General features: G+C 36.5%; 3 protein-coding genes and 1 long non-coding RNA gene across 4 annotated transcripts; all 4 read left to right on the forward strand.

Moving 5' to 3' along the window:
* The first annotated feature begins 6685 nt into the window (after positions 1 to 6685).
* LOC106437497 (zinc finger CCCH domain-containing protein 12) lies at positions 6686 to 8712 on the forward strand. Its single transcript, XM_013878392.3, has 2 exons — positions 6686 to 7883; positions 8167 to 8712. Exons 1-2 carry the CDS (start codon positions 7115 to 7117, stop codon positions 8463 to 8465), a joined length of 1068 nt encoding a protein of 355 aa, XP_013733846.1. The 5' UTR covers positions 6686 to 7114; the 3' UTR covers positions 8466 to 8712.
* A 4507-nt stretch (positions 8713 to 13219) lies between these two features.
* LOC106441665 (RING-H2 finger protein ATL81) lies at positions 13220 to 17992 on the forward strand. Its single transcript, XM_048759094.1, has one exon. The coding sequence runs from the start codon at positions 15002 to 15004 to the stop codon at positions 15821 to 15823; it is 822 nt and encodes a 273-aa protein (XP_048615051.1). The 5' UTR covers positions 13220 to 15001; the 3' UTR covers positions 15824 to 17992.
* On the forward strand, positions 16317 to 17816 carry LOC106441666. Its single transcript, XM_013883453.1, has 2 exons — positions 16317 to 17594; positions 17691 to 17816. The coding sequence occupies exons 1-2, from the start codon at positions 16317 to 16319 to the stop codon at positions 17814 to 17816; spliced, it is 1404 nt and encodes a 467-aa protein (XP_013738907.1).
* Positions 17993 to 23422: 5430 nt separating the features above from the next.
* Positions 23423 to 24911, forward strand: LOC111204376. Its single transcript, XR_002656751.2, has 3 exons — positions 23423 to 23796; positions 23999 to 24430; positions 24709 to 24911. It is a non-coding gene; the product is annotated as an uncharacterized LOC111204376 (long non-coding RNA).
* The last annotated feature ends 1828 nt before the right edge of the window (positions 24912 to 26739 follow it).

Below are 26739 nucleotides of genomic sequence, written 5' to 3' on the forward strand. Positions count from 1 at the left end.
ATATAGAAAATATAAAATTACAAAAAACTATGCACTTATAGTTAAATTTTAATATGTTTTATTAAAAAAAGTGAAATTCTAAAACATGAATCTTTTAGGAACGGATGGAGTATTATCTTCTCAAACTTTTATTTGGATTTTTATCTTTTTTTGGTCATAGAAGTTTGATCTAATTCAAACTATTTTGTAAAACAACTTTTTACTTTTGGTAATATATTCAAATTTTATTAAATACTATCTACATATTGTTAAAAAAAAAAAGAAATCTGACAAAGAAAAAAAATTAATCTTGGCAGGAGATATTCTAAATCTTTTGAATTGGTTAGTCTTAATGCATATTTTTCTCAATCTATAAAAAGAATTAAGCTAAATTAGTAGAATTTTTCTCATTTTTGGATAAGCGGACTTTGATAGATGCAACTATTGGTGAATAAGCTTATTGGTAAAGAGAATATGTAGAATTAGTAGAATTTTATTCAACTTGTCATTGCATTACATTCAATAGCTTAATTCGTTATAAAAGGGATGTTGTGTAAGCTTATTATTACTTATTATATTTATACAAGTATTAGACCGTCTTATTTAGACCGTCATAAGAGAAAAGGAAATCATATTCCTAATAGGAATAGGAAATAGTATTTTTCCTAAATACATATGGAAAAAGATAAACATCAAGTATAGATAAATGTAAACTCTCATTCGCCTAAGTCATTAGCGAATAGGCCGGATGGATAGCTGATGGGCCGGACGGTTTGGGCCTGATATGAGTCGATCACCACTTGGTTTATAACACTCCTCCTTGATCGACACATCCAGTTCAGGGCTTGTAACATGCTTAATGTTGCCTCATTAAAACCTTTCCAGGAAAGCCCAGTGGGACAAAACCATGGATAAGGAAAAAGAGTACAACACATGAACTCCCCCGTGTATGTTCTTCAAGTTGGCGCATGGACAATTTGATAGTTTAGCTTCTTGGGTGCCAAGTCTTGAACTGGTCCTTTAATTGGCACGTCCCAAACTGATAGATAAATTTCATGGACGTGTGGTTGGTGTAGACATGGTGAAGAAGTCGGCTGACATATCATATGACTGAACTTGTAGTCCTTTGAGCTTCTTGAAGGTTGATGTAGGAATAGCTCTTGCCGAATTGTAACTTGAGTTATCTTGTAACTCTCATATCTTCTGGAACTTCATTAAGACATGGTCAAGACGTGCATCTTTGCAGCTGACCACTCTATGTCCTAGTCGGACGAATGGCACTCGACCAGTACTCGGATGGACCTCTAATCTGCGATCAAACTTTACTCGAAAGTCTTCTCATGTCCCACGGATCCTCTAGTCACATGGCTTTGCCATACCGTGTACACTTTAATATATATTGAGTCATTGACCCAAACACATACGAATCACTTGGCTTCTCACGGACATGCCTTCGTCCATTCGGACATACATCACCCGTATGTGCTAATGGCTTATCCATTATAGCCGATCTTTCTTTATTGGTCGATCCATGTTGAGTTATAGACCTTGTCTATACACGTCCATACCCCATGAGTGTCTAAGGTCATATCATTAATAATCATTGTTGCAATGAGTTTTATAATCTCATCAAACTATGGATCTGCAGTCAAATACACTCAAGGACCTTTATACATGGTTATCGATCTTTCTTGCCTTCAGCAATGCCATATCCATTTGACCTCGACCAGACATACTTCTGGTCACTCTCTTGGACCATTATGGTTTCCTTTTATCCACTGATATAAACATAATGGCTTGTGCTTACATTGCAGTCCCATACTATAATCTTATTACTTGAAAAACATCGCAGTCCACACTTTCTTTGATGGCATCTCATGACCTACTTGCAGTGCTGATTTATTATAAACACAAGGGATTTCTTTTATAAGAATATATGGACTGATTTGGATTGTTCTTTATCGAACTCCTTCACTAAGGTTTACTTAGTCTTATCATATTCTTATCATATTCAATGCAGCTGCTTTTGTTTCAGTTCATGAACAGCTTAGGAACAATGTTGTTCTTTGAGAACTCCTTTTCTCATCTTTCTGGTACCTTTATTTTCTTTATCCAGTGATCAATATATTGCTTACTACATCATTATTTCTTTTATTTCCAGACTTCATCAATTTCGAGTTTGTGTAGTAGCATCCACCACATAGGAGCATATTTCCTTATAATATGTTCCTTTGGTCTCTATGAGTATCCTTGTGTAACAAGCCATTCTTTGAATGTTGTAAGTAGTAATGTGAACGACCTCTTGACTACTTGGTCACGTTTCACATCTCACGATTTTCTTTCCCTCACAAGACCCATTTATCCACTGGTCTATATCATCAGATGGCGTTTCTATATATTTGGCCAATACGCCCATCTCTTCTTTAAACTCTTTAAACCTCACATTTTCTTTTAATCTGATCTTTATTCTTTATGAGTACTCTTACGTGGGTTCATGATCCTCGCTTTATATCTTTAAACTCAAGTGCTACTTTCTTTTATGAGCTCTCTTATATGTAAATACATCATTGGTGTTAACACTCTTATGTAGTTCCATAGTGTTCCAGACATGATCTAATAGATTTGAGATCTTATTATCCAGGACCTTTACTACCTTGCAGTTTGGCGTCCCAAACTACATTGTTTGGTACCTTAGATGTTTAGCTGGCCAGCCTTATCTCTCTATCTGGACTGGTTTCCTTTGAACTCGGATTTGTATCATTCTATGCACCTTTTATTTCTTTCCGAGGTTTCTTATCTTTTGGAACTTATTGGTCTATCTTGTATAGACACTATAGCAACTTGATTGTGTCTCTAAGGACATCAAATTCGTGGTGCTAAGATGGTATGACTTAGTCATTCTTTTCTTTTCGGGTCAATGTGTATGGCATCTAGTTCTGCTAGCTTTTATATCATTCGATCACAATCTTTGGACGTCTTAAATCATATTTTCTAGTCCGAGGATCTTGCCAAGACAATGATGGTAAATACCATTCTATTTCTCTTATTCTTTTTTACCAGCTTATTTCTTTCTCCCCCTGATGTTGGATAGTCGGATTCATCAGTCATGCGATCCGTGTACCTGGCCATAATTTGATCACCCATATTTGGCACAAGGTCTCTTAAAAAATGTGGGAGAAAGACATGTTCCTATCCAACATATATTCCCAATCTTTTTCTCATCCTCTTCTGAGTTTCCATCCTAGACGGCACATATGTATGTGGTGGTTTATTCAAAATCTCTTAGGATGGTATATGTCTGGTTTATGACCCGTATTCATTCTGAGATGAGATTATCTATGCTCACTTATATGGCCTGATGCATATTAACCTTACACATGTAAATCCTTGTGTCCCCAAGCATTAGGTAGTGGCCTTTGTAGTATAAAGAATTCGGCCAAGTCTTACTATGGTCATAGACCATGTCACACGGATTTGTAGTATGTTCATGGATCACAGTTTGTCCTCACTCCCCCTCATGGACATACTATAATCACGTGGTACTTGGGACAATAGAGCCTAATGAGTTTCCCTTGTGTACATGTTACACAACGTGAGATTTTATGGGATAACTCTTTGTGCCTTTTGCAATATGTGCATCAATTTTTAAAGACCTGGATGGCTAATCCAGTCATGCCATAAAGTGTATAAAATTTCGTGGGTATACATGTTACCATGGCTTTTGCCTTTATCATACTGATCCTTGGCATAGTCTAGCTCAGTAGAGTATGTAGGTATAGTCTTGACCACTTTCTTATAAGGCCTTAGGCGATTTTCTTATAATCTGAAAGGAACTTTTGTCTCCTTTGCCCATTGGTTCAAATGTGGAAACCATTCATGCTCAAGTCTTTATAACTCAATGGGTCTTTTATTGGGTGAATAAATTCGTGCCCCTTTAGGCAATGCCGTGGTCTATAATAGACTGACTATCCTTTTATTAAGTTTTCATTGTCATTTATCAATCAAGAAATCATCAAGCAAATCAAACATGATAACTAAAAACAACTCTTATTATTGCTATAAAATTGTAAATGACAAGCAAATCAAAGCAAAACATAAAACATAAAATCAGAATATCGAAATCTCGTTTCTTTAGTCAATGTATAAGCCGGCCTCACAATCCATATATTTCCACACGGCTTCCTTGGATTCCTCTTATCATTTTTAGCCTCATTGGCTTCAGGAGGTCTCATCTCACTGTTTCGTTGCTCAATGTATCTTTTCTGAAGTTTTTCAAATCTGCTAATGGTATCTATAACTTTCTGCTCTCTTTGCTCAGTTGCCAAAAGGCATGAAAATAGGTCATTATAGGTGGTGAAACCCTTAGCCTTATGTGATAACAACAGATCCTTTGGATGGAATGTGGAATAGGTTTTATATAGTAAATCCTCATTTGTTACCACTTCACCACATAGTTCAAGACTATAGGCGATTTTCATCAGAGCAGAATTATATTCGTCCACGGATTCAAAATCCTGGAACCTGAGAATCTTCCATTCATTCATGGCTTTTCGCCATAATGCCATTGAGTATCTGGAATTTAGTTTTGTCCAAAGGTCACAAGGATCCTCAATATTTAAGTACTGATCTCTCAGATACTCAGTGAGATGATAGCGCATAATTGTTATGGCTCTATGCTTTTCACTTTCAATTGAATTATTGCCATCAATGATACATTTCCCGAGTCCTCTAGATTTCAGGGCAACTGAAGTGTTCATTACCCATTCTAGATAATTATCTCCAGAGAGATTTAGGGCAGCATAATCCGAAGGCTCAAATTTCGACATCTGAAACATATTATTAATCAGTTCAAGATGCAACCGAGTCAATAAAATCAATGCATACGGTTTCACAAGTCTCTCGACCAAACAATTAACTACTCGACCATGGTGCGAGAAAAACAAGTATGCGAGGTCTATATGATGCTTTAGGCCACACGGCCTTGTAAAATTGTGACCTAGAGGTCGGATTTTATATCTGAATGCAATCAAAGCATCAATCATAACAACAATCATATTCAGGCCGATTTTTAATCAATGTGAGATCAGGTCAATAATTCTTATGTTTTACTTTTCTTAAAACATTTAGTATGATCAAGCAATCAGAATAATAATGCAAGTATCATCAGATCATATTAGGGTTTCAAGGCCCATTTTTTCGGTTTGATTTTATCAATATCAAGCTTTACAAAAGAATTAAATCAGATCAATCAGTCAATTTTAGCAATTCTCTAGAAATCATAACAGTAAAAGGAAATTTTCCAGCAAGTAGAAAAGAAAATTTCAGGAAAATTTTTTTTTAATACTTTTAGCAAAAAGAAAATTCACAATTCTGGACAGATTATGGTTTTAATCAAAACTAGCAATTTTCCTAATCAGTTCATTCGATATTCAAACAATTAATCACAATATGGAAACTTGTTTATCAATCGATTTATGCAAAAAAAAAAATTAGGGTTTTCAGCAATTTAACAATTTTAAGATCAAATTCGATTCTAAACAGTTTTATTTACTTAAACAATCATCAAAAAGATAATTCAAGGTTTTAATCTAGCAACCTAAACCTCAGATACATCAAAATCAATCAATCAATCAAGACAGTCGGATCAATTTAGGTTTTTGATAGTTCAGATTTTCAAAACATCATAAAGGAAAAAGATCATATAATTTAGATTTAGGGTTTCAATGCCCTTACTGATCAATCAATGTTCTAGAAACCCTAACAGCCATTGATTTATCAACTTAACAAAAAAAAATCTAACCAAAACTTAGTTCCATATGTTAGGGTTTCTATTATCCTAGATTAGGGTTCTTCAAATTTTAATGGTTCAGATATTTATCAATCAACCAAATTCAGTGTAGGTTCTTTTAAGTTTCGAGTTTTACCTTTAGAAACTTATGGAGTGTAGATTTGGACCACCAAAGAGAGAAGGAGGCCGCGAGCTGATCGTTCTTCGAGTCGGGTCGCGGACGGGCTGCTTGCTTGGTCGGATCACGAACAGGGAAGAAGGAGAACGTCTGGTTTACTTGATCACGTCTAGAAAGAATGTAGCAGAGCGTGACGGCGCGTCAGTGATCGGATCGACAAGCGGTTTGCAGCGTCTGATTCGTCTCGGCGAGAGCTTCAATTTGATATATTGCTCGTCATTTGGGTCCTCACGGTTTGGGAGAACGATCTCTTTAAAGTTCCGCCGGAATTAGGGGTTTGTGATATTCGGCTGAGTTTAATAAATTTCGTGGGGGCTTAGGGTTAGAGGCTATCGTGCTGATAACGTGTTATAAAAGAGATGTTGTGTAAGCTTATTATTACTCATGACCAGAGGTCTATATTTATACAAGTATTAGACCGTCTTATTTAGACCGTCATAAAAGAAAAGGAAATCATATTCCTAATAGGAATATGAAATAATACTTATCCTAAATACATATGGAAAATGATAAATATCAAGTATAGATAAATGTAAACTCTCATTCGCCTAAGTCATTAGCGAATGAACATGATGGATAGCCGATGGGCCAGAGTGTTTGGGCCTGACATGGATCGATGACCACTTGGTTTATAGCATAATTAGTTTTTTTCAAACTGTCGTTTATATCCACTAGTAGAATTTTATTCGTGTTGACACGTCTTTAAATTAATTTTCACTAGACATAAGTTTAGTTGCTCAGCTTGGGTTAAATTATTGTCCGAATAAAAGACCTTATCCATGTCCGACACACACGTTTGATATGTTTTCGTCTCTCAGCGAGCGAACATGATTTCTCGAAATATCTTCTTCTAAATCTCATAAAATCTCGACGAGGATTGTTTTTAGTTACTAATCTATCCTATACTTCTTCTTAAATCATCTGTGTTCTCTGTTCACATTCATTTTTCAAGTTTATCGTGCTTTTCAATTTAATATCATCTTTCTTTCTTTTCTTGGGTTCCTCCAAATTTGTCGGACTTTGATGTTTTCGAGATTCCCCATATCTGGAAATCACGAAATTTCTCGGCTTGCTTTTTCCGTGATTTCTCTGCTGGAAATTCACAAAATTGATCAGTTCACAAAATTGATTTGATAAAATTAGGGTTAGAGCTTCTTCGATTTGAAACGATGAGTCACCGGCGTGATTCCAGCGGAGATGTAGTGCACGTGATACCCACAAACAACCCTCCGCCGGAGAATTGGTTCCCGAATCTCGGAGATACCTCCGTCTGGGCCACGGAAGATGACTACAACCGCGTCTGGGCGGTGAATCCGGACGGCGACAATGGTCCTCCGAACAAGAAGACGCGAGGCTCTCCGTCGTCTTCATCGGCCTCCGCAGCGAGCAACCGTACCAAAGCGATCGGGAAAATGTTCTTCAAGACGAAGCTATGCTGCAAGTTCCGCGCAGGGACTTGTCCGTACGTCACTAACTGCAACTTCGCTCACACGGTGGAGGAGCTCCGTCGTCCACCGCCGAATTGGCAGGAGATCGTGGCGGCTCACGAGGAGGAGAGATCAGGTTCTGGAACTCCTGCGACGGTTGAGCCGAGGGAGGAGTATCAGATCCCGTCTTTGGTGTCTTCGACGGATGAGAGTGGGAGGTCTTTTAAAGGAAGACACTGCAAGAAGTTTTACACTGAGGAAGGATGTCCTTATGGTGAAACCTGTACGTTTCTGCATGATGAGGCTTCCAGGAATAGAGAAAGCGTTGCTATTAGTTTAGGCCCTGGCGGTTACGGTGGTGGTGGTAATAGCAACGTACTAGTTCTTGGAGGTGCAAGTGGATTTGATGTTTTGAAGCCTTCAAATTGGAAGACACGGATTTGCAATAAATGGGAGATTACTGGATACTGTCCCTTTGGTGCTAAGTGTCATTTCGCTCATGGGGCTGCAGGTAAAAGTTCCCGCCCTTTACTCGATTTTGCTTGATGAACGGAGTGTAGATCTCAAGGTCTCTTTGTAGTTGGCCAAGCATTGAAACAGGGCTGAGTTATTAGTTGCTTCAAAGTTGAAATCTTGAAACTATTGATAGGCTAATACTTCTTTACGTTTCTTAAATAAAAAAGAGACTTTAATAGTATAATTTCCTTATAGGAAACAAAGTCCGAGTCTTTATGACCTTAGAGAGTTCAGAAGTCGTTTAGCTTTAATAATAATTTAGTGTTTATGATTCCCAGAGTTGCATAGATTTGGTGGAGGGCTTGTCGAAGGGGAAGGCAAAGACGGAGGAGTATCGTCCAATCCAGATATAAAGCAAACAGTACCAAACCCGAAAGGACATTCAGACACAATGACGACACTTTTATCTCCGGGAGTCGTTCCCCATCACGCAGAAGCTAGTTACCACAGTGGAGTGGCATTGCAACGAGCGTCTAGTGCGGTTACGCAGAAGCCTGGGATCAGAACTCATCAGAAATGGAAAGGACCAGCGAAAATCAGTCGGATATATGGTGATTGGATTGACGATATTGAATGAAAGTTTATCTCATTTTTTCCTTCTCCAGAGCGGCTGATAACTGGTAAGAATATTGCAGTCTCTTTTCCTCGCTTTTATTTTTAATTGAGAGTTGGGGTTTTAGCTTTCTGACTTTAAACTTTGGTGATGATGGTACAGTTTGTTTGTAGAGTGTAATCTTTGTAATGCTTGTATCTCCCTTTGTTGTTGTTGTTGTAGCTTATGACTTTTAAGAAGTTGAAATGTCATCCTTGTATGTTTTGTATCCCTTCCGTTTTTGTCAATCCTGTTGAATCTGAGTTTGGTCCGTTCTAAGAAGATGAACAAATCGATGATGGGTTATTTCAAAGATGCTTTATAATCAAGAGATATTACAATGATGTTTGAATAACATTGAGTGAGAAATAGCAAAGTTTACTCGGCAAAAATAAAAAAAATTGACAAGTTCACTCGGCGAAAGTAAAGTTAAAACAGAATGGAAGTGAACCTGTGTCGTCAATCTCTTAGTGTGTGTTTTTTTAGGAGCAAATAAAATTACAGTGGAAATTCTAACTTGTGTCGTCAATATCAGTGTGTGTGTTTTTTTTTCCCATTATTAATGCTTCGTCTCCTAAGTCCTATCTTTATATCCAAATCTTCTTTACTTTTTCTTCTAAAATCGATTTGACCTAATAAGATGAACCGAACTTAACGACCCGAGCTTTTGAACCGAGCTCTCGGATTGACTTTTTGTATTCAGCAGTGCTAAAGGATGCAATTCCTTTCCAGCAAATCCAACTATCTCCTATATATTAATAAAAAAACATTTTTTTAATATTAATTAAACAATAAAAAACTGTATACATATAAAAACAATTGGATCATCGTACAATACTAAAAGGGCAATATAAGTCATAGGGAGAGTGTCCACGTCAGCCAATTAAATCGTCCAATGGAGAGTTGTGTTTTTGCCATGTCACGCGGGGATTGAGATATTTTCTTTACTCGATCCGTGAGTTGTAAAATTTGGCCCAAAAGCCCAGTTCAAAAGAAACCCTACAAGGCTTCGATGGTCGGCGGGGTGACGCCTGAGATTCTCTACGCTGAGACTCCACTTACGCTTCATTACAATTGTTTCGTGTTCATTCATATTCTCCCCGTTTCAAAGCCACATTCTATGTTACTTTACCCTGCTCAAAGCGGTAATTTTAGAATTATAAATAGGTAGAATGGAAACTTCATATGTTCTTCTTCGTGATCTTAAGGCTGGCCGATGTCTTCGACAGTGGAGGTCTGATTGCTGAGATTCTGGGCGGCTCGAAATGTCAAGCGTTCTCCTCTTGATGCTCAGGTGTTTTTGATCTTAAATCTCAAAATCATAGTATTTTATCCATTCCGGTGACAAGTTATTACTTTTTATTAATCTGATAATCAAACTTTTTATTCCGTTCTTTATTTAATATCTTTGAATTTTTATCCTGCTCTGTTTTTATTTTTTGCAGGAAGAATATTCGTCTCAACCATAAGGTAGATAAAAAATCCATATTCTCTTTTCTCTCAAGTCTCAAACGTCATGTTTCAAATTTGTAATACCTTTCATACCAATTAGTGGTTTGGTTTTCAAGTTTATGCATAAAATTTCTGTCCTTCACTGATTTAACTGAGAATTTATATGCTAATTGAATATGTTAATTAGCTTTTGAACTTCATGTTTCATCTTTATGGTAACACCTTTAATTTGCTTAAACACTTTGTCTCACTGATCAACCCGAGATTTAGCTTTGAGTTGTGTGCATATATTGGTTTGCAGATGGTTTCTTCTAATGATGAAAGTTGACTTTGGAGGCGTTGAACATGTGAGTCAGTCTCCACGTCAATCTAACCGTAGCAATGAATATACGTGAACCTCAAATGCCCTTGCTCTTTTTATAAAATCAGTTACTTTTCTCATGTCTAAATTTCTATTAAGCTTTGTATTCTTATGGGTTTGGAAGGCTGCAATCACGCATTCGATGAATGATGCAGGTAGTCTTATGAGTGTGCAGTTCCTTCGATGTGCAAAGATTATGGGGAAGAAAGTCATGGATGGTCTTATCTTTGCAAGCCTTCTGGATGCAACACTCAGGCGGCGGCGTTCAGACCGAGGTTAGCTCTAGAGCTTGGGATTCATTGCTTTTCTTTTTTTCTTCAAAAGGGATTCATTGCTCAAACGCAATTTCTATAGTCTTAAGTTGAGTGTTTTGTGTTTATAACCAGCTCCAGTTATGGGGGTCATTGTGAAAGTGCATTGCTTTAGTGTTGTTTTCTGCTGTCTACATACCTTACTTACATCTTAGATAATCTTTGTTTCAAGGACAATGATGCACGTGGTGAAGAACTTGAGGCTGTTGGCGGCAGTCTCTACCTTCAAGATTGCTCCTTTTTTGGCTGCAATTACTCTGCATGCTCATACATGGTTGGTGAGTAAACGACCCTGCTGATTTGTCATTTTTTTGCTACTTATTGTTCTCAACCAGCTAATATTTTTTAGATGTAACCATGTTTTGGTTTGCACCAGATACTGGTATGCTTTGTAGTGTCTACTAATGGTTGGAATCATGATAATGCAGTTTCCTTCCTGTTCTCAAGAAGCTATTGTCTTGCAGCATGTACTTCACCACTCTCTTTCTTTCTTATGATAATGATGATTTTTTTACTAATCTGTTTTAGCTGTATTGCAGGTTATTGCAGAGTATTCAATCTTTCCATATTTGAATCATGTAAATACACTTTCTTGAATTAAAAAACCAAATTCTTAATCAAAATCATCCTTGAATTATAATTTAAATGCAGTTCATGATTAGTTGTGTTTCTTATTCTAATTCTTACGTGATTTTTGCAAGAGCGTCAACTCTGCTTTCATATTATATGAGCAACATTATCAAAGTATTATATATGTCATTGCTGGCACTTGCATTCTCAGTTTATTCCCTCTAGTTTTATTTTCTGATTTTTTTTCACATGATTTTCAGAGAATCAAATTTGGTTTGGGATCAGACGGGAAGCTAAGATTTCCTTCTCATCAACAAGACACACATGTTTTCCGCTCTTAGACAGTACGTATCCACAGGAAACCCTCTTTGGGGACTTCGTCCTCCGCACAACGCCCCTACCTACGACCAACAGTCTCATTCCACTTCTTTCTTCTCATACAAAGATCCTGGGAATCTCAGTATGGCGATTTTTTTCTTGAGTTGGTATTCGTCTATTCTCACCTCCTATGCAAACCAAGTCCTCTCTGTTGCTTCCCCCACATTTAGCGGTGGGGTGTCTCTATTTGGGAAGTTGCCTCTCTTATACCCATGACCCAGGCTAAGATCATACCCTTATGAGTTAACAGCTGGGTTATACAGTTCTAATGGTCATGACATGTCGACTATACGAGGCAACCGTAGAGATCTTTGCAAATCAATAAAATTTCTCATTTTAGAAAACCTTCATTAACAAGTTAGGGTTTAGGATTGATTTAAATAAGATAATATATTTAAAGATTAGTGAATCATGAATATATTCAATTAGGGTTTAGAATATATTTCAATACTAAAAAATAAGATAAGTGAATAACTTAATCACAATTAATTTTTAATTAATTCTTTATTCAATATTTTCACCATTATTTATATTTATGTATTTATTAATATTAAAGATTCATCTCAAATATTTTAATTATTTTAAAATTAACATATAATATTTTAATATTTATTAAAGTATTACAAAATTCAACTAACATAAAGAAACAAATTAAATTTTAAAAGTGTTAAAATTCTTAAAAATCATATATGTCAATATAAAATAGAAATAAGCTTTGATATATTTTAGTTACAAAATTATAAGATGAACATTATAAATTTATAAGCTGTTTAGAGCCTTTGATTACATCAGTAAATCACATTACAAAGACTTTTTAAAATTGTTACCTCAAGTCTATTAATAATTTAATATATCGTTCGATTTGTCCATCGTTTGTTTATAGTGTTATATGAAATAAATGTGTGTAAAGATCAAGGTTAGAGCATCACCAATCAATGCAATGAATTTTTTTTACAATTTTTTTAAAAAAATTGTAATTTACATCTCGCTATTCCACCGTCTAAAGGTTAAGAATAGTGGAAATATGTTTCTACTTCAACATACAAAAGATATTCCAAGGTTGTAATCTTTTTACATATTACCAATGACTAATATATCTTCATGTGTGTAATGAAATCTATTCAAAGTACTTTTATGTAGTAACTAACTAAAAATGGAATCGTTCGTATTGAAATCTACTACAGATTTCATATTTTCATAATAAATAATTTCACAAATAATAAATGCCAAACAGTTTTAATATTAAAAATAAATGATGGCTTCAAAACTTAAATAATTACTAAAGTATTTTCATTGGTCATCAATATTTACAGATTTCAATATTCAAAATTATTACACATTTATAAAATTATATATTTATATGAAGCAAAGGTTATTTACCTGTACTTCAAATAATAATTTAAAAAATCAATCAGATGATCTATAAGAAAATATATAATATACATTAGATAATAGAAGACATTTATATTTTTTTTAAATGTAGAGTATTTTAAATTTTAAGAAAGATTAAAATATGATTACTAAAATATAAATAGAAACATCTAATATGTTTAAGATAATATATATATAATGATATTTCAAAGAAAAAAATATAATCTTTCAAAAACAAAAAAAATGATATAATATAAACATAAAAAAAACTGTAAAAAAAACTCTAAGGTTTAAGTTATATTTAATATTAAAATTATATATATTTTATAAACCAACAAACCGCGCGTAGCGCGGTAAAATATCTAGTATATATAATGACAATACAATATGTTTAATTAGAAAGCAACTATTTATTTCGGATAAAGCCCGATTAAAATCGGTTAAATGTTTTTTTTTAATTTCATTTGAGCCGAAGGAGTATCAATCGTAAATTTCCGGTATTATTATCGTTAGAAGACAATAAAAATCCTAAAATTTGAACCAAATTTTTGTGATACACAATTTTAGAATCAAGCTCTTTTGGTAAGTTTAAATTAATTATTTTCATACCAGACTGTTTAAATAAAATAAAAAAACTTTCCACCAAGTTAATACTTCCACCAAATTTTTAAGCTTGGTACAGAATTTTGAAGAAGTTCTATATGGTAAGAATATAATAATATACTTTGTCACCAAGTCTATAATTTTGACCATTGAAAACAACTTGCCAAATATGTTTGTGTTAGTTATTGAAAAATTATATAAATATTGGTTCAATATATCACGCTAAAATATGGTTTCTAGATAATTAATGCTAATTATTTTAACTTTCCAAATAATCTGAAAACCTACTTATACCTGCTATATATATATACGGTTGAGTTTTCCCTTAGAAATACCGTCAAACTTTTTCACAACTCTTAGGGGGTGTATTCAACTGAGAGTTTTAGGTGATTTGTGTTAAAATGACAAATCCACTGTTATTGAAAAGTGAATTTAACTCATTTAAAATCCACTGTTATTGAACTTGACATTTTATAAAGTACTCTGAAATCCACTGTTATTGAAAATATTTTAATTTGTGGAATTTTAAAGTTTTCAAGTGATTTAAGAGTGTTTGGGTGGAGTTTCTTAGTTAAAAAAATTAAAACTCAAATCACATAGTTTTAGGTGATATTCTAGAGTGGTTTAACAAAAATTATTTTATTCTCTGCAATTCCTTAAAATCATCTAACACCTATTTAGAAATCAAATCACCTCAAATTTTAGATTGAATACACCCCCCCCCCCCCCTTAATTTATGATTATAGGAGTATCAATGATATCACATTTTAATTGTTTGATTTGGGCTTCTATATTTTTTCTATGTATACCAAATATTTATAGTTAGTTAATTATTCTGTATTGAAAAAACGTAAATACCAAATATATTTTGACCACAAGAACACATGTATTCAAAAATTATCATATTTTACAATATGAAAACAAAAGTTTTTTAATAAATATTTCACCTCTTATATCCTAGTTTATTACTACTTCTGCTAGCAATCGAGGCAATGTTTAAAAAAAAAATCTATTTCAGAATGGATAGTTCATATAATTTAAAATATTCTAAGAAACTGTAAAAATGTACATTTTTAATAGTTTCACTAATAACAGTCCTATTGAGCAAACAAAATACTCAAATGAACCAATTTAAAGTTTTAAACTTTTACAAATATATAAGAAAAGAAAGAAAAAACAGAAAAATTAACCAATCAGAATTTTCGAATGTTGAGTTTGTATTTAACCAAATTTCATTGAATTTATATTCAAGTTATAAATTAAATTTTTTATGCAATTGGCCCTAAATAAAACCTACCTTTTCTCACCAAAGACTCGCTCAAATTGTGACACGCACCTTACCTTTCTCCTCGTTTCTCTCTTCCCCACTGATATTACCCTTTCCACACGCAACCTCAGAACAAACCCTTTTTCTTTTTCCTCAAGAATCTTTGAAACAAGCCACAGTATTTTCTTTTCACTCCAGGGTCTTCAAAATGTCTACTATATCCACGACCGAAACAAATGAATTCAAACCAGTCCACACCCTCGTTTCCACGCCGGTCACCATAGTTTTGACCGGTGGTCTTCTCTTCATCATTCTCACCGGCTTCTTCTCCTTCTTCTACTGTGGATCGTTTCTCCAAAAACTCTTAACCAGTTGGAACCTCCATCGAAACCGTAACCGTCCCAGCAACCTAATACAACCTTCAAGTCCACCTGAAAACACCGGACTCAACTCCAAGATCATCCAATCTTTCCCTGAGTTTCCTTACTCGGTGAAAGATCGTGGGATGGACCAATGTTCCATTTGTTTATTAGAATTTATGGATGATGATACCATGAGGCTCATTTCAACTTGTAACCACGTCTTTCACACCATCTGCATTGATCTTTGGTTTGAATCACACAAGACCTGCCCGGTATGCCGACGTGAACTTGATGTAGACCGGACCTCGCTGGAAAAGCCACCCAATGTTCCTGAAATCGACCTGGTTAGATCTGAAAACCATGAGGAAGCTTTGTCCCGCGACACATTGACAATCATCGTCCATGAGGAGCATCCTACCATTGGTAGTTTAGATCAAACAGACGAAATCGAAAGCTATGAAAGACGAATGAAGGAGTCGAATTTGCGGTTCTGGAGGTCACATTCTACTGGACATTCTATTGTTGTTAAGACCGAAAACGACCAAGAAGCAGAAGAACAAGAAAAAGAAGAGTTTAAGATACATATTGAGATATCTGGAGAATGTCAATTTGAAGATCACAAGAGGACATTACCAAACAGGAATATGTATTGCGTTAGGGGAACTTAGTTGGATAAAGCTTAAGAATCTGAACTGGGGGGTTAGGCTAATATATATATTATCATCATCTATAGGATCCAACTTTATTAGTTGGTTTAAAGGTCCAAATTTTGTAATTTCTTTATACCATAGGTTTATACAATTAGAAGATGTTGAAGATTGTAGTAATGTATGTACTCAAATTCTCATTCTTCCATGTGTACTTTTGAATACAAACAAGAGATGTTTTTGATAGAAACTGTCATTGTTGCCGTTTGGTTTTCATATTATAGAGATAAGGACATAACTTGTAGATAAAGATAACTATGTATTGTAGTTATCTAATCCCCTAAGGGTTTGGAGATCCTTCTTGTATATATACACTATGACATACATCAATATACACAAGAAATTACATTCTATTTTATGGTATCAGAGCTAAGGCACGATCCTTGACCTTTTTTTCTCTGCTTCCGCTTACATATTTCTTTTCTACTACATCAAATCGTGTTGATCGTACTTCATGTCGTCAACAACGAGTTTGTCTACTTCTACTTCTTCTACTACGGAGAGCTCTGCTTCAAACTCTCCTTACAACCTTCATCCCTCTGATAATCCTGGTGCCCTAATTACACCAGTACTTCTCCGAGGAGATAACTACTCCGAGTGGGCAGTAGAGCTGTGGAACTCTCTACAGGCTAAACAAAAGATCGGATTTCTCGATGGCTCAGTACTTAAACCTACCACCAATCCCGATCTTGCCCGCTGGACCTCTACTAATTCTATGATAGTAGGCTGGATTCGAACGTCTATCGATGCTCAAGTTCGTTCAACCGTGACTCATGTTGCAGATGCTTCGAAACTGTGTGAATCTCTAAAACAACGTTTCTCAGTCAAGAATGCCGTACGCAAGCATCTTCTTCAAGACGAAATCACTAATTGTAAACAGAATGGCCAGTCTGTTCTGGTGTATTATGGCCGTCTTTCCAAGTTATGGGAAGAAATTCAAAACTTCAAACCCGTTGTGTCTTGTACATGCACTGCTTCTGCTGAACTTGAGAAGGAGCGAGAGGACGCTAAAATTCACAAGTTTCTCTTTGGTCTCGATGAAGTGAGGTTCAATACCATTCGATCTCAAATCATTGACGAGGACCCTCTTCCAGAATTAAACACCGTTTATTCAAGAGTCATTCGAGCTGAGCTGCACATCAACAACATGCGCACTGCAGATACAAAACAGGACGCAGTTGGCTTCTCAATCAAATCAGATATCACTGCCTCAGCTGTTGCGACTCGAAGTCGTGATCCTGCTCGATCTTGTACTCACTGTAAACGTACAGGACATGAAGCCTCCGAATGTTTTCTTCTACATGGCTACCCGGAATGGTTTCTCGAACAACAACAACGCAATTCTTCACGCAACTTCTCTGGAAACAGAGGACGTGGAGGACGTTCATCCAGCTCCAGTGGACGTGGACGTGGACGTTTGAATGCTGCCTCCGCTTCTGTTAGTGCTCCATCATCTACCTCTACAACCGATCAAATTTCAGCTCTCATCACCTTGCTTCAGTCACAACAATCTCAACTCTCAACTGATCGCTTGTCTGGTAAAACTGATCTTTCTGATGTTATTATCGATACTGGTGCCTCTCACCATATGACAGGCGACTTGTCTCTCTTACAAGATGCAGTAGATATTATACCGTCTGCAGTTACTTTCTCGGACGGCACTGCTTCGCGCGCTACAAAACTTGGCCGCATATCTCTTACTAAAGATTACATACTTGTTAATGTGCTTTATGTACCAAACTTCAATTGCACATTGATCTCAGTATCAAGACTACTCAAGCAAACCAGTTGTATTGCTATATTTACTGACACTCTTTGTGTTTTACAGGACCGTTTTACGAGGACCCTGATTGGAGCCGGTGAAGAAAGAGATGGGGTGTACTACTTCAAGGGTGTCAAAGTTGCTCGTTCACATCAGACTTATGCGAAAACTATTTCTCCTACAGTCCTCTGACATCGACGTCTTGGTCACCCTTCCTACAAAGTGCTTTCTACATTACCTGTGTTTTCTGATTTAAAAGTCGATTTTAAGGATTCTCACTCATGTGATATTTGTTTTCGTGCCAAGCAAACACGTTCAGTCTTTCATGATAGTTTTAATAAAGCTTTGGAACCTTTTTCATTAATTCATTGTGACGTTTGGGGTCCGTATAGAACTATATCATCATGTGGCGCTGCTTACTTTCTTACCATTGTTGATGACTACTCTAGAGCTGTGTGGACATACCTTATGTTGGAAAAGTCAGAGGTTAAGGACTTGATCAAGAACTTCTGTGTTATGAGTGAAAAACAGTTCGGGAAACAAGTAAAAACCATTCGAACAGATAATGGCTCTGAGTTCATGGTCTTGTCTTCATATTTTCGTCAAAATGGTATCCAACACCAAACCTCCTGCGTCGACACACCTCAACAGAACGCTCGCGTTGAACGCAAGCATAGGCACATCCTCAACATCGCACGATCACTTCTGTTTCAAGCCAAACTACCAGTTACTTTTTGGGGCGAGAGCATACTCACAGCGGCTCATCTCATTAACCGGACACCGTCTGTTGTTCTACATGGAAGTACTCCGTATGAACTGTTACACGGTTCAAATCCTTCATACGACTCTTTACGCACCTTTGGATGCCTCTGCTACGCTCACAGACGACCTCACAACAAAGACAAGTTCAGTGATCGCAGCCGAAAGTGTCTTTTTGTGGGCTATCCCTACGGAAAGAAAGCGTGGACACTTTATGATATCGACAGTATTGAATTCTTTGCCAGCAGCGACGTTGTTTTTCTTGAAGAACAGTTTCCAGGAGTTACAGATACAACATATGTTACACCACCAATCTATCAACCAGATCCTACAATCGATGACTGGTTACTTCCTACTACACCAGCATGCTCCGGTGATACTACTCCACCAGTGGTTTCTACCACTACACCAGTGGCTTCTGATCCTGCACCAGTGCTCCCTTCTCCATTACTACCTATTACACAAACTACAGACGTTGCTCTTCCAGTGGCACATGATACTACTAATGCGTCTGATTCTCCATCACCTGGATCTTCCTCTACTCAACCTAGTTCTACGGTTGTGCAGTCTACGCCTGCTACTACTATTTCAGACACTCCTCCATCACCTGGTCTTCCTGAGTTACTAGGTCGTGGTCATCGTAGCCACAAGCCGTCTGTTCTTCTCAAAGACTACGTGGTTAATGCCTCTACAGTTAGTACACCCCCCATCACTTCTCTTTCATCGACTCCTACTCAATGTCCTCCTGTCTTGGTCTCAGGTTTTACTCCCTATCCCATCGACTCTTACTTGTCTCAAGCTCGTTTCTCAGTTGCACATACAGCTTTTTTGGCTGCACTAACGTCTACTAACGATCCTAAGTCTTTCAAAGAAGCTTCTCTTGATGATATTTGGAATGACTCCATGACTGACGAGTACACAGCGCTTGACGCAAATCACACGTGGGACATTACCTGATTACCAAAAGGCAAAAAGGCGATAGCCTGCCAATGGATCTATAAAACGAAGTTTGACGCCAACGGCAAGGAAACTCGCAAAAAGTCTCGTTTGGTAGCTTGTGGGAATCGTCAAAGAGAAGGCCTTGATTATACAGATACATTGGCTCCAGTAGCCAAACCAACTACCGTGTGTCTGCTCCTTGAGATTGCTGCTACTAAAAGATGGGAAATTCATCAGATGGATGTTCATAATGCGTTCTTGCATGGTGATTTAAAAGAGGAAGTTTATATGAAGTTGCCACCTGGTTTCGAAGATCCTGATCCTACAAAGGTTTGTCGTCTCCGCAAGTCCATTTATGGGCTCAAACAATCTCCTAGATGTTGGTTTGAAAAACTCAGCACGGCGTTGAAGTCTTATGGTTTCAAACAGAGCAGAGCCAACTACTCTCAGTTCTCCCTTATCAAAGACAAGATATCTCTACACATTCTTATCTATGTGGATGATTTCATCATAGCTGGCAATGACATCTCCACAATACAGAGGTTCAAGAATTATCTACACAAGTGTTTCCACATGAAAGATTTGGGAAAACTCAAGTATTTTCTAGGTATCGAAGTGGCTCGCAATGACGATGGTATCTTCATTTCCCACCGGAAATATGCTCTTGACCTTGTTACCGAGGCTGGACTCCTTGGGTCTAAGCCCTCTCTGGTTCCCATTGAACTCAATCATAAGCTTCTTCTTTCGAAATCTCCTCTACTTACTGATCCGGCGCCTTATCGCCATCTTATCGGACGTCTTATATACCTTATGTTTACGCGACCTGATCTTTGTTATACAGTTCATGTTCTTTCGCAGTGTATGCAAAAACCGCGTCAGGATCATTGGGATGCCGCTTTGCGTACAGTCCGGTATATTAAATGTTCTCCGAGCCAGGGAATACTACTATGGTCAGACTCTGATCTTCGTGTCACTGTTTATTGCGACTCCGATTGGAATACATGTCCTATCTCTCGACGGTCTGTCAGCGCATACATTGTTCAGCTCGGACAATCTCCCATTTCTTGGAAGACAAAGAAACAGAAGACGGTGTCTATGTCATCTGCTGAAGCTGAATATCGCGCCATGGCATTCACCTTGAAGGAACTCAAATGGATCAAACAACTACTTGCAGCTTTCGGAATTCGCCATGATCAACCTATGCGTCTCTTTTGCGACAGCAAATCTGCCATCTATATTGCCGCAAACCCTGTGTTTCATGAGCGCACCAAACATGTCGAATCTGATTGTCATTTTGTTCGTGATGCGGTCGTGGAAAAGCTCATCACAACTGAACATATCAAGACCAAGGAACAGCCAGCAGACTTACTTACAAAGGCACTACCATCAACTACATTTGCTTATCTTCTTTCCAAGTTGGAGATTCACAATCTTTCACCTCCAACTTGAGGGAGGGTATAGAGATAAGGACATAACATGTAGATAAAGATAACTATGTATTGTAGTTATCTAATCCCCTAAGGGTTAGGAGATCCTTCTTGTATATATACACTATGACATACATCAATATACACAAGAAATTAAATTCTATTTTACATATACCGAAAACGTGGAAGTCCAATGTCGGTTTGATATGGGGTGTCAATTTGACTAGAAATATATATATACTAGTATGATCATCCCATGCATAGCACGGGGTCAATTTTTTGCTTGCCTTTTAATTATTTTTTCATATAAAATTGTAGTGTTCTTTAGTTTTAATTAAAAGGGAACATATTTACGGTCAAAATATGGATCACACAGAAAAATGCTGCATTTTCTCTATTCAGTTTTACCTGTATTTTTTTAAGTCTTTTGAAAATATATATTTTTGTTAGAATTGATATAGTAAAAATAAAACAAAGAAATTGAACAACATCCGTAAAATAGTCAACTTATATTAATAGACTCAACCTTTTCTATAGCGCGTACAGTCCACAAGGACATCTCGAACAGACTGCATGCTCTAAAAAATGACTCACCAGAAACCAATATGATGTTACACAGATGGAATGCTCTCTCTCTCTCATTTGCCCTGAAACTTAAGTCTTCTCTCACCTGCAACTACGGTTTCTCTATCTTTTTTTTTTCTGTTTTCAAACTTTTTTAACTTGTTAATGTAGAGCATTCATGTGTGCTCTAAGCCTATTCTCGCTCTCATATTCTATTGCTGAGCAATCATTTGTAATACCTTTTTTGTTGGTGTAAATGTAACACATTTCAACAAAAAAAGATTTGTAAGATAGTGTGCTATGCGAAATAGTCAAACCAAACCAAACCAAATAATTTTTAGACCAATTTGCACCATTATAGTTGTTGATAGTATTTTTCCTTGGTAGAGTGTTGAGTTGTTTTGTTTTCTTTCCCCATTTTTGATCATTATTCGTTAGCTGTGCAATAGGCTACAAAAACAAAATATTAAAGAGAAACATAAGAGAGAGAATCTTAGAAAAAAATATATGTATATGTGTTTTCAAATTATGTACCATTCTTCTCTTTTACTATGTTTGCTACAGAGAACCTCTTTTGTTTTGTTTGTAGTTTGAGATTTTTTTTTCTTGATCGTCTGTTGGCAGGATAATAATTATTTCTTGTTAAAAACTAGTTTGTCTTTTATCTTCTTCCTTCTTCATTTATGTTTTTGTTAAATGCAAAAGTAATGCAAGTGATTTATCACAGAAAAAACAGTATTGTAAATACCAGTTTTGTAGATAACATAGTTGAACATACCTATCGTCGTTATGCTTGTTGTTGTCAAAGCTTTGAAACAATGTAGTCAAGTGCCTTTTTTAACCTGAAACAAACAATTAAGAGATTGTTAATACAAAATAAGATGAAACCAAATCTTAACTAAGAGTGATCATGAACTTGTATGGAATATATTGGTATCTGTAGAAGATCTCAATCGAAAGAGTTGGTAACAAAGTTGTCAATTTGGCCACCCATGGATGTGAAGGCTAACATTCCATTAGCAACGCGGATCATAATTTTGAAGCTTGATTTTTGGAGAAGTTCTTTCAGAGGTGAAGGTGGTTGTCGTCTAGGTGGTAGCTTTACACGCCCTTGCTGACAACATATGCTGAACCTTCTGGGTGAGTTCCGTGTCTCTTGAACTACAGCTTCTGCATTCCAGACAATTGCTTGACAGTCCGGGCATGTTGCTAACTCCCACTTGTTTACAACTGGGCGCCGGTACCTCCCTGCCAGTTCAGTTGAGAAAGTTTTATTGGCAACATATATTGTTAATTTCATGTGCATAGATTGTTTGATTCATACCTGGTCGGCTTCCACTCGCACACACTAATGCTGCTTTTAAGAAAGAGAGATGAAAAACATGGAGATCAAATAGAACGTGAAGTAAAAAGATTGAAATTATATATAGAAGAAAAAACAGTTTCAAAACGTGATATTTATCTTTGAACGTGGTGATGATAATGTGAGAAAATTTAGGGATTTAGATACTTGGAAATTAAAGAAAACCGTGAACAAATGAATTTTTTTAATGATAAATTTGTTTTTTTTTAAGATTTGCCAAATGCCGAATTCTGATTAGTTATGCGACTTGCGCTTTAGTATATAAAGGACTAGTGGTGTTTCCGCGCTTCGCGCTGGATGTTTGGTATTTGTTAAGCCTAATATTTTGTATTTGTTATAGAATATAAGTATTTATGTATAATTTTTTTTTGTTTCGGACGTGTGATCTCACTATTTGAGTTCAAGTATTATCTATAACTGCAAGTGATTGTTTATTTGCTTTATTTGGTTGGCTTTTTGTGATTATGTACTTGTTATGGGATAATACTGTTGTTGTTTATTTGATGACCTATCATTTGGATTAAAGAATGTGCAATGGGGGTAGTTTGACCGGGAAGTTTATATATTTTACCTAATATTGATCAACTATATATATGCATATCAAGGGGAAAAAAGGGGAACTCCATTTAGTTGACACACGTTAACGTGAAATAGAAAAATAGTGGAAGTGGAATATATTTGTACAGTCCGTGATATTTCGAGGGTAGCCTTAGACCACCTCCATCAGAGGTTCTAATGAAAGGGTTCTTGAGAAAAAGCCAAAAAAAATAAATCCAAAATGCATTTAAACATTAGAACCGGTGTCAAACATGGAGCTTTAAGAATCAGTAAACACCCCTTACGTGACCATCACCTATTGGCTATTCTTAAGACTAAAGGAAAAAAAAATTCATCTCTCTTTCGATCTTCTTCCTTCTCTCTTTCGTCGGTTCTTCTTTCTATCTTCTTCCTTTTCTCTTTGCATGTTTTTTTCTACCAAACCGATCAATCACTGCTACCTCCTCCTCCAAATCCGTCAATGAAATCACCGTGGAGGTTTATGAACTTTGCAAATCCACTTTCACTGGGAAATCTCCTTCTCCTGCTTCCACGCCTGTCCAAAAACTTTGCTCTCTGTTGGGTATTTTATTTTTCTCCCTTTCTCTTTGTTTGATTTCGGTGTTAGGGTTTCCAATTTCGTCTCGGTTTTGATCGAATCACTAGAAGCGATTTATGAATTTTGATGGTTCATTGTGGTGAATTGATGGTTAAAGGTGTGAACTTTGTGGATGTTATGTGTATTACAAGCAGAGATGTGATTTGGGTTTTTGGTCACTATGCAGATTCACTGAGTCCTGGAGATGTTGGGCTTGAAGGGGAAGCTCAAGACGAAGAAGATCGAGGCTATGGAGTTTTTGGGGTTAGCCCTGTCACCAGAGTAGGAAGATGGGCTCAGCCGATCACATTCTTGGACATTCATGAATGTGACACTTTTACAGTAAGTGTCTATAAGAAATTGAAATTGAGATGAGATGATAAATTAGGATTGTGACTGATGCTTATGGAACTTAATGTTTTTGCTTTTGGTTTCTTTTTGTTATGTATGTCGAGTGTCTATGGCGCAGTGAGCAGAGTACATGACGAGTTGTTACATGGTTGGTCTATGGTCACTATGGTGCTTATTGTATCTGATCGTGTTTCTTCTTTATTGACGGCACCAAGGACCACGACGACTGTTGGTTTATACCACACCGCCTATCAGAGAACACGACTGAGTAACGTCTAAACCCTATCATTAAATTTGTCCCCTAATGATCGCATTTACGTTGTTTACATCACTAGTCCGCATTCAATAGCTCTACAGCTCTTCCATGGTAACCGTAAATACCATCTTAGGATTCTATGATTCTCATCAAACCATTCCCTGCTTTCTCTTTGAACCCATGATATCTTCAATGGTCACCTCTAGCCTTCTCCTCTAGCCTTCTCCTCTCAGATTTGAAAGCCAGATATTTGAAGTTGAGGTGAGTCTGCTCTGTTTTGCACTTTGCAGGTTGGAGATAAGGTGCAGAAGGGTCAAGTTGTTTGCATTATCGAAGCTATGAAACTGATGAACGAGATTGAGGTCTGATATTTTTTTATAACAGTGCAGTAGCTTACAATCAAAATTTGCGGATTGTGATGACATTGTCAATATATTTGGGATAATATATGTTTACGTATTGCATTTAAGTAAAAAAAACAATTGAGAGTTTACATATTGCATTTAAGTAAAAAAAAATTTAAGAACCTCACCATTGGACTTTCAGAAAACTAATTATGTTAACAAGAGTTCTTAACATCACAAAGTACACAATTAACAATTAAACTAATGGTTAGGGTTCTAACCATTGGACATGCTCTTAGGTGGATGTTTTATGAGAAAAGGTTGTAGGCGTGGTTACTGTCTGATTATTTTTTTTGTTGCGTGGGCTTCCGGAATTTTTTATTTGGTTATTTTGTGTGGGGTAAAGAAATACTTGTGGGCCTTCGCCCGGGGGGGGGGTGCTCTAGGCCAATTTGTTCACACGTATCGGCCTTTATCTTTTAACTTGCAGGTCACGCTTTATTAAGTTAAAAAAATTTCACGTGTGAAGAGTATGGTTTGTGGTGGCTACAAGGAGGTGTTATTGGTTTATATATTTTGATTGATTTAGAAATCCATATAGTATTTATAAATCCAAGTAAAATATGCAAATCCGAAGGTTTTCTCTCGGATTTGAGTCTTTGTATTCTTAACTAAAAAATCCAAACAAATCCATTCAAATCCATTATAAAATCAAACATATTAGTAAATCCGTGCGATTGAATAACACTTGATTTGATACAAAATTTATAAATCATTAAACCAATAACACATGATTTTAATACAGATTTGAAAATCATAGAACCAATAACACTAGATTTAGTTCGGATTTTCAAATCCATTAAAATACAACAACCAATAACCCCTACTAAAAGTCAATATTTTCTTTGTTTCTATAAAATAAGATTAATAGTTTCATATTACTGGTGACAAACATGTACAACTCCTCATCGGCGCGTGAGGATCTCCAGTTTTGGTTTGGCGTGTTCCATAGAATAAGATTTAAGAGTTTCATATTGCTGGTCACATACATGTACAACTCCTCATCGGCGGGTGAGGATCTCCGGTTTTGGTTTGGCGTGTGGAGATGTATGGTGCTCTGGGGTCGTCAGCTCCGTTCATCCTCTCCGTTCCTTGCCTCCTCCGTTCTATGTCTCTGGCGTATAGTGAACTCAAACCGAACTTGCGCGGGTATTGGTTTGTGTCCTTCACGGGTTTGTTTTATCTTGTTTGCGTCTCCGATCTGTCACCAGTTTCTTCTATCGTAGTGTTAAATGGATCACTCTCTAGTTCTTAAAAATGACCTCTTTTCCGTGGTGGCTTGCTTTGTTGTTAATTTTTGCAGAAGTCAGTGTATGAGGCACCAATTTTTCTTTACTCCTGTCATGTGGTGTCTTTCTCTGTGGGCATAAGAAGTTTGAATCGTTCACTGCGTTTTTTAAGTATTTCAACCGTGTCCAAGTGTCGGTCTCCTTGTCCTTTCTTGCTTCCATTTTTTGTCTTGCAAGCTCATGGCCACTCTTCTCTTCAGTTACATCCCGGTTTTTGCCAATAGAGGCAATGACTGCATAATCTATCATAACATGTGGCCTTTCGCCAGCAAAATATTTCTTTGAAAGTGAGTGAAGTTTCTATTAGTTTGTAATTTGCTTCAGTCTATTGAATTAGAGTGAGAGTAAGGGAGAGAAAGAAGAGCAAGGCTTGTGTTTGTGATGGATGTTTGAGACTTTAGATGTAAATATTTATCATACTTGGCACAGTTTTTGTTTTCTTAATCCAGACTCGGTTTTCTCTCAATTTGTATGTGGCAAAAAGCAATTGGGTTTATGTTTTTTTACTTCTAAAGTCTCAATTATGTCTCCGATTTTCTCACTAATCTATTGAATTGAGATGAATCTGATACAAACAAATACTTGTGACATGAACAAAACCTAGTAACAAAATACCTAGGTTGCATTT

This window comes from Brassica napus, chromosome C5 (assembly GCF_020379485.1).
Source record: "Brassica napus cultivar Da-Ae chromosome C5, Da-Ae, whole genome shotgun sequence".
Lineage (NCBI taxonomy): Eukaryota > Viridiplantae > Streptophyta > Magnoliopsida > Brassicales > Brassicaceae > Brassica > Brassica napus.

What these genes read in the sequence shown, in the direction of transcription:
- LOC106441666 (XM_013883453.1), top strand. Translation starts at nt 16,317, where the DNA reads ATGTCGTCAACAACGAGTTTGTCTACTTCTACTTCTTCTACTACGGAG. An exon ending in TACTTGTTAATGTGCTTTAT is followed by an intron (nt 17,595 to 17,690) that starts GTACCAAACTTC and finishes TGTGTTTTACAG; the next exon opens with GACCGTTTTACGAGGACCCT.
- LOC106437497 (XM_013878392.3), top strand. Translation starts at nt 7,115, where the DNA reads ATGAGTCACCGGCGTGATTCCAGCGGAGATGTAGTGCACGTGATACCC. An exon ending in TTTCGCTCATGGGGCTGCAG is followed by an intron (nt 7,884 to 8,166) that starts GTAAAAGTTCCC and finishes TATGATTCCCAG; the next exon opens with AGTTGCATAGATTTGGTGGA.
- LOC106441665 (XM_048759094.1), top strand. Translation starts at nt 15,002, where the DNA reads ATGTCTACTATATCCACGACCGAAACAAATGAATTCAAACCAGTCCAC.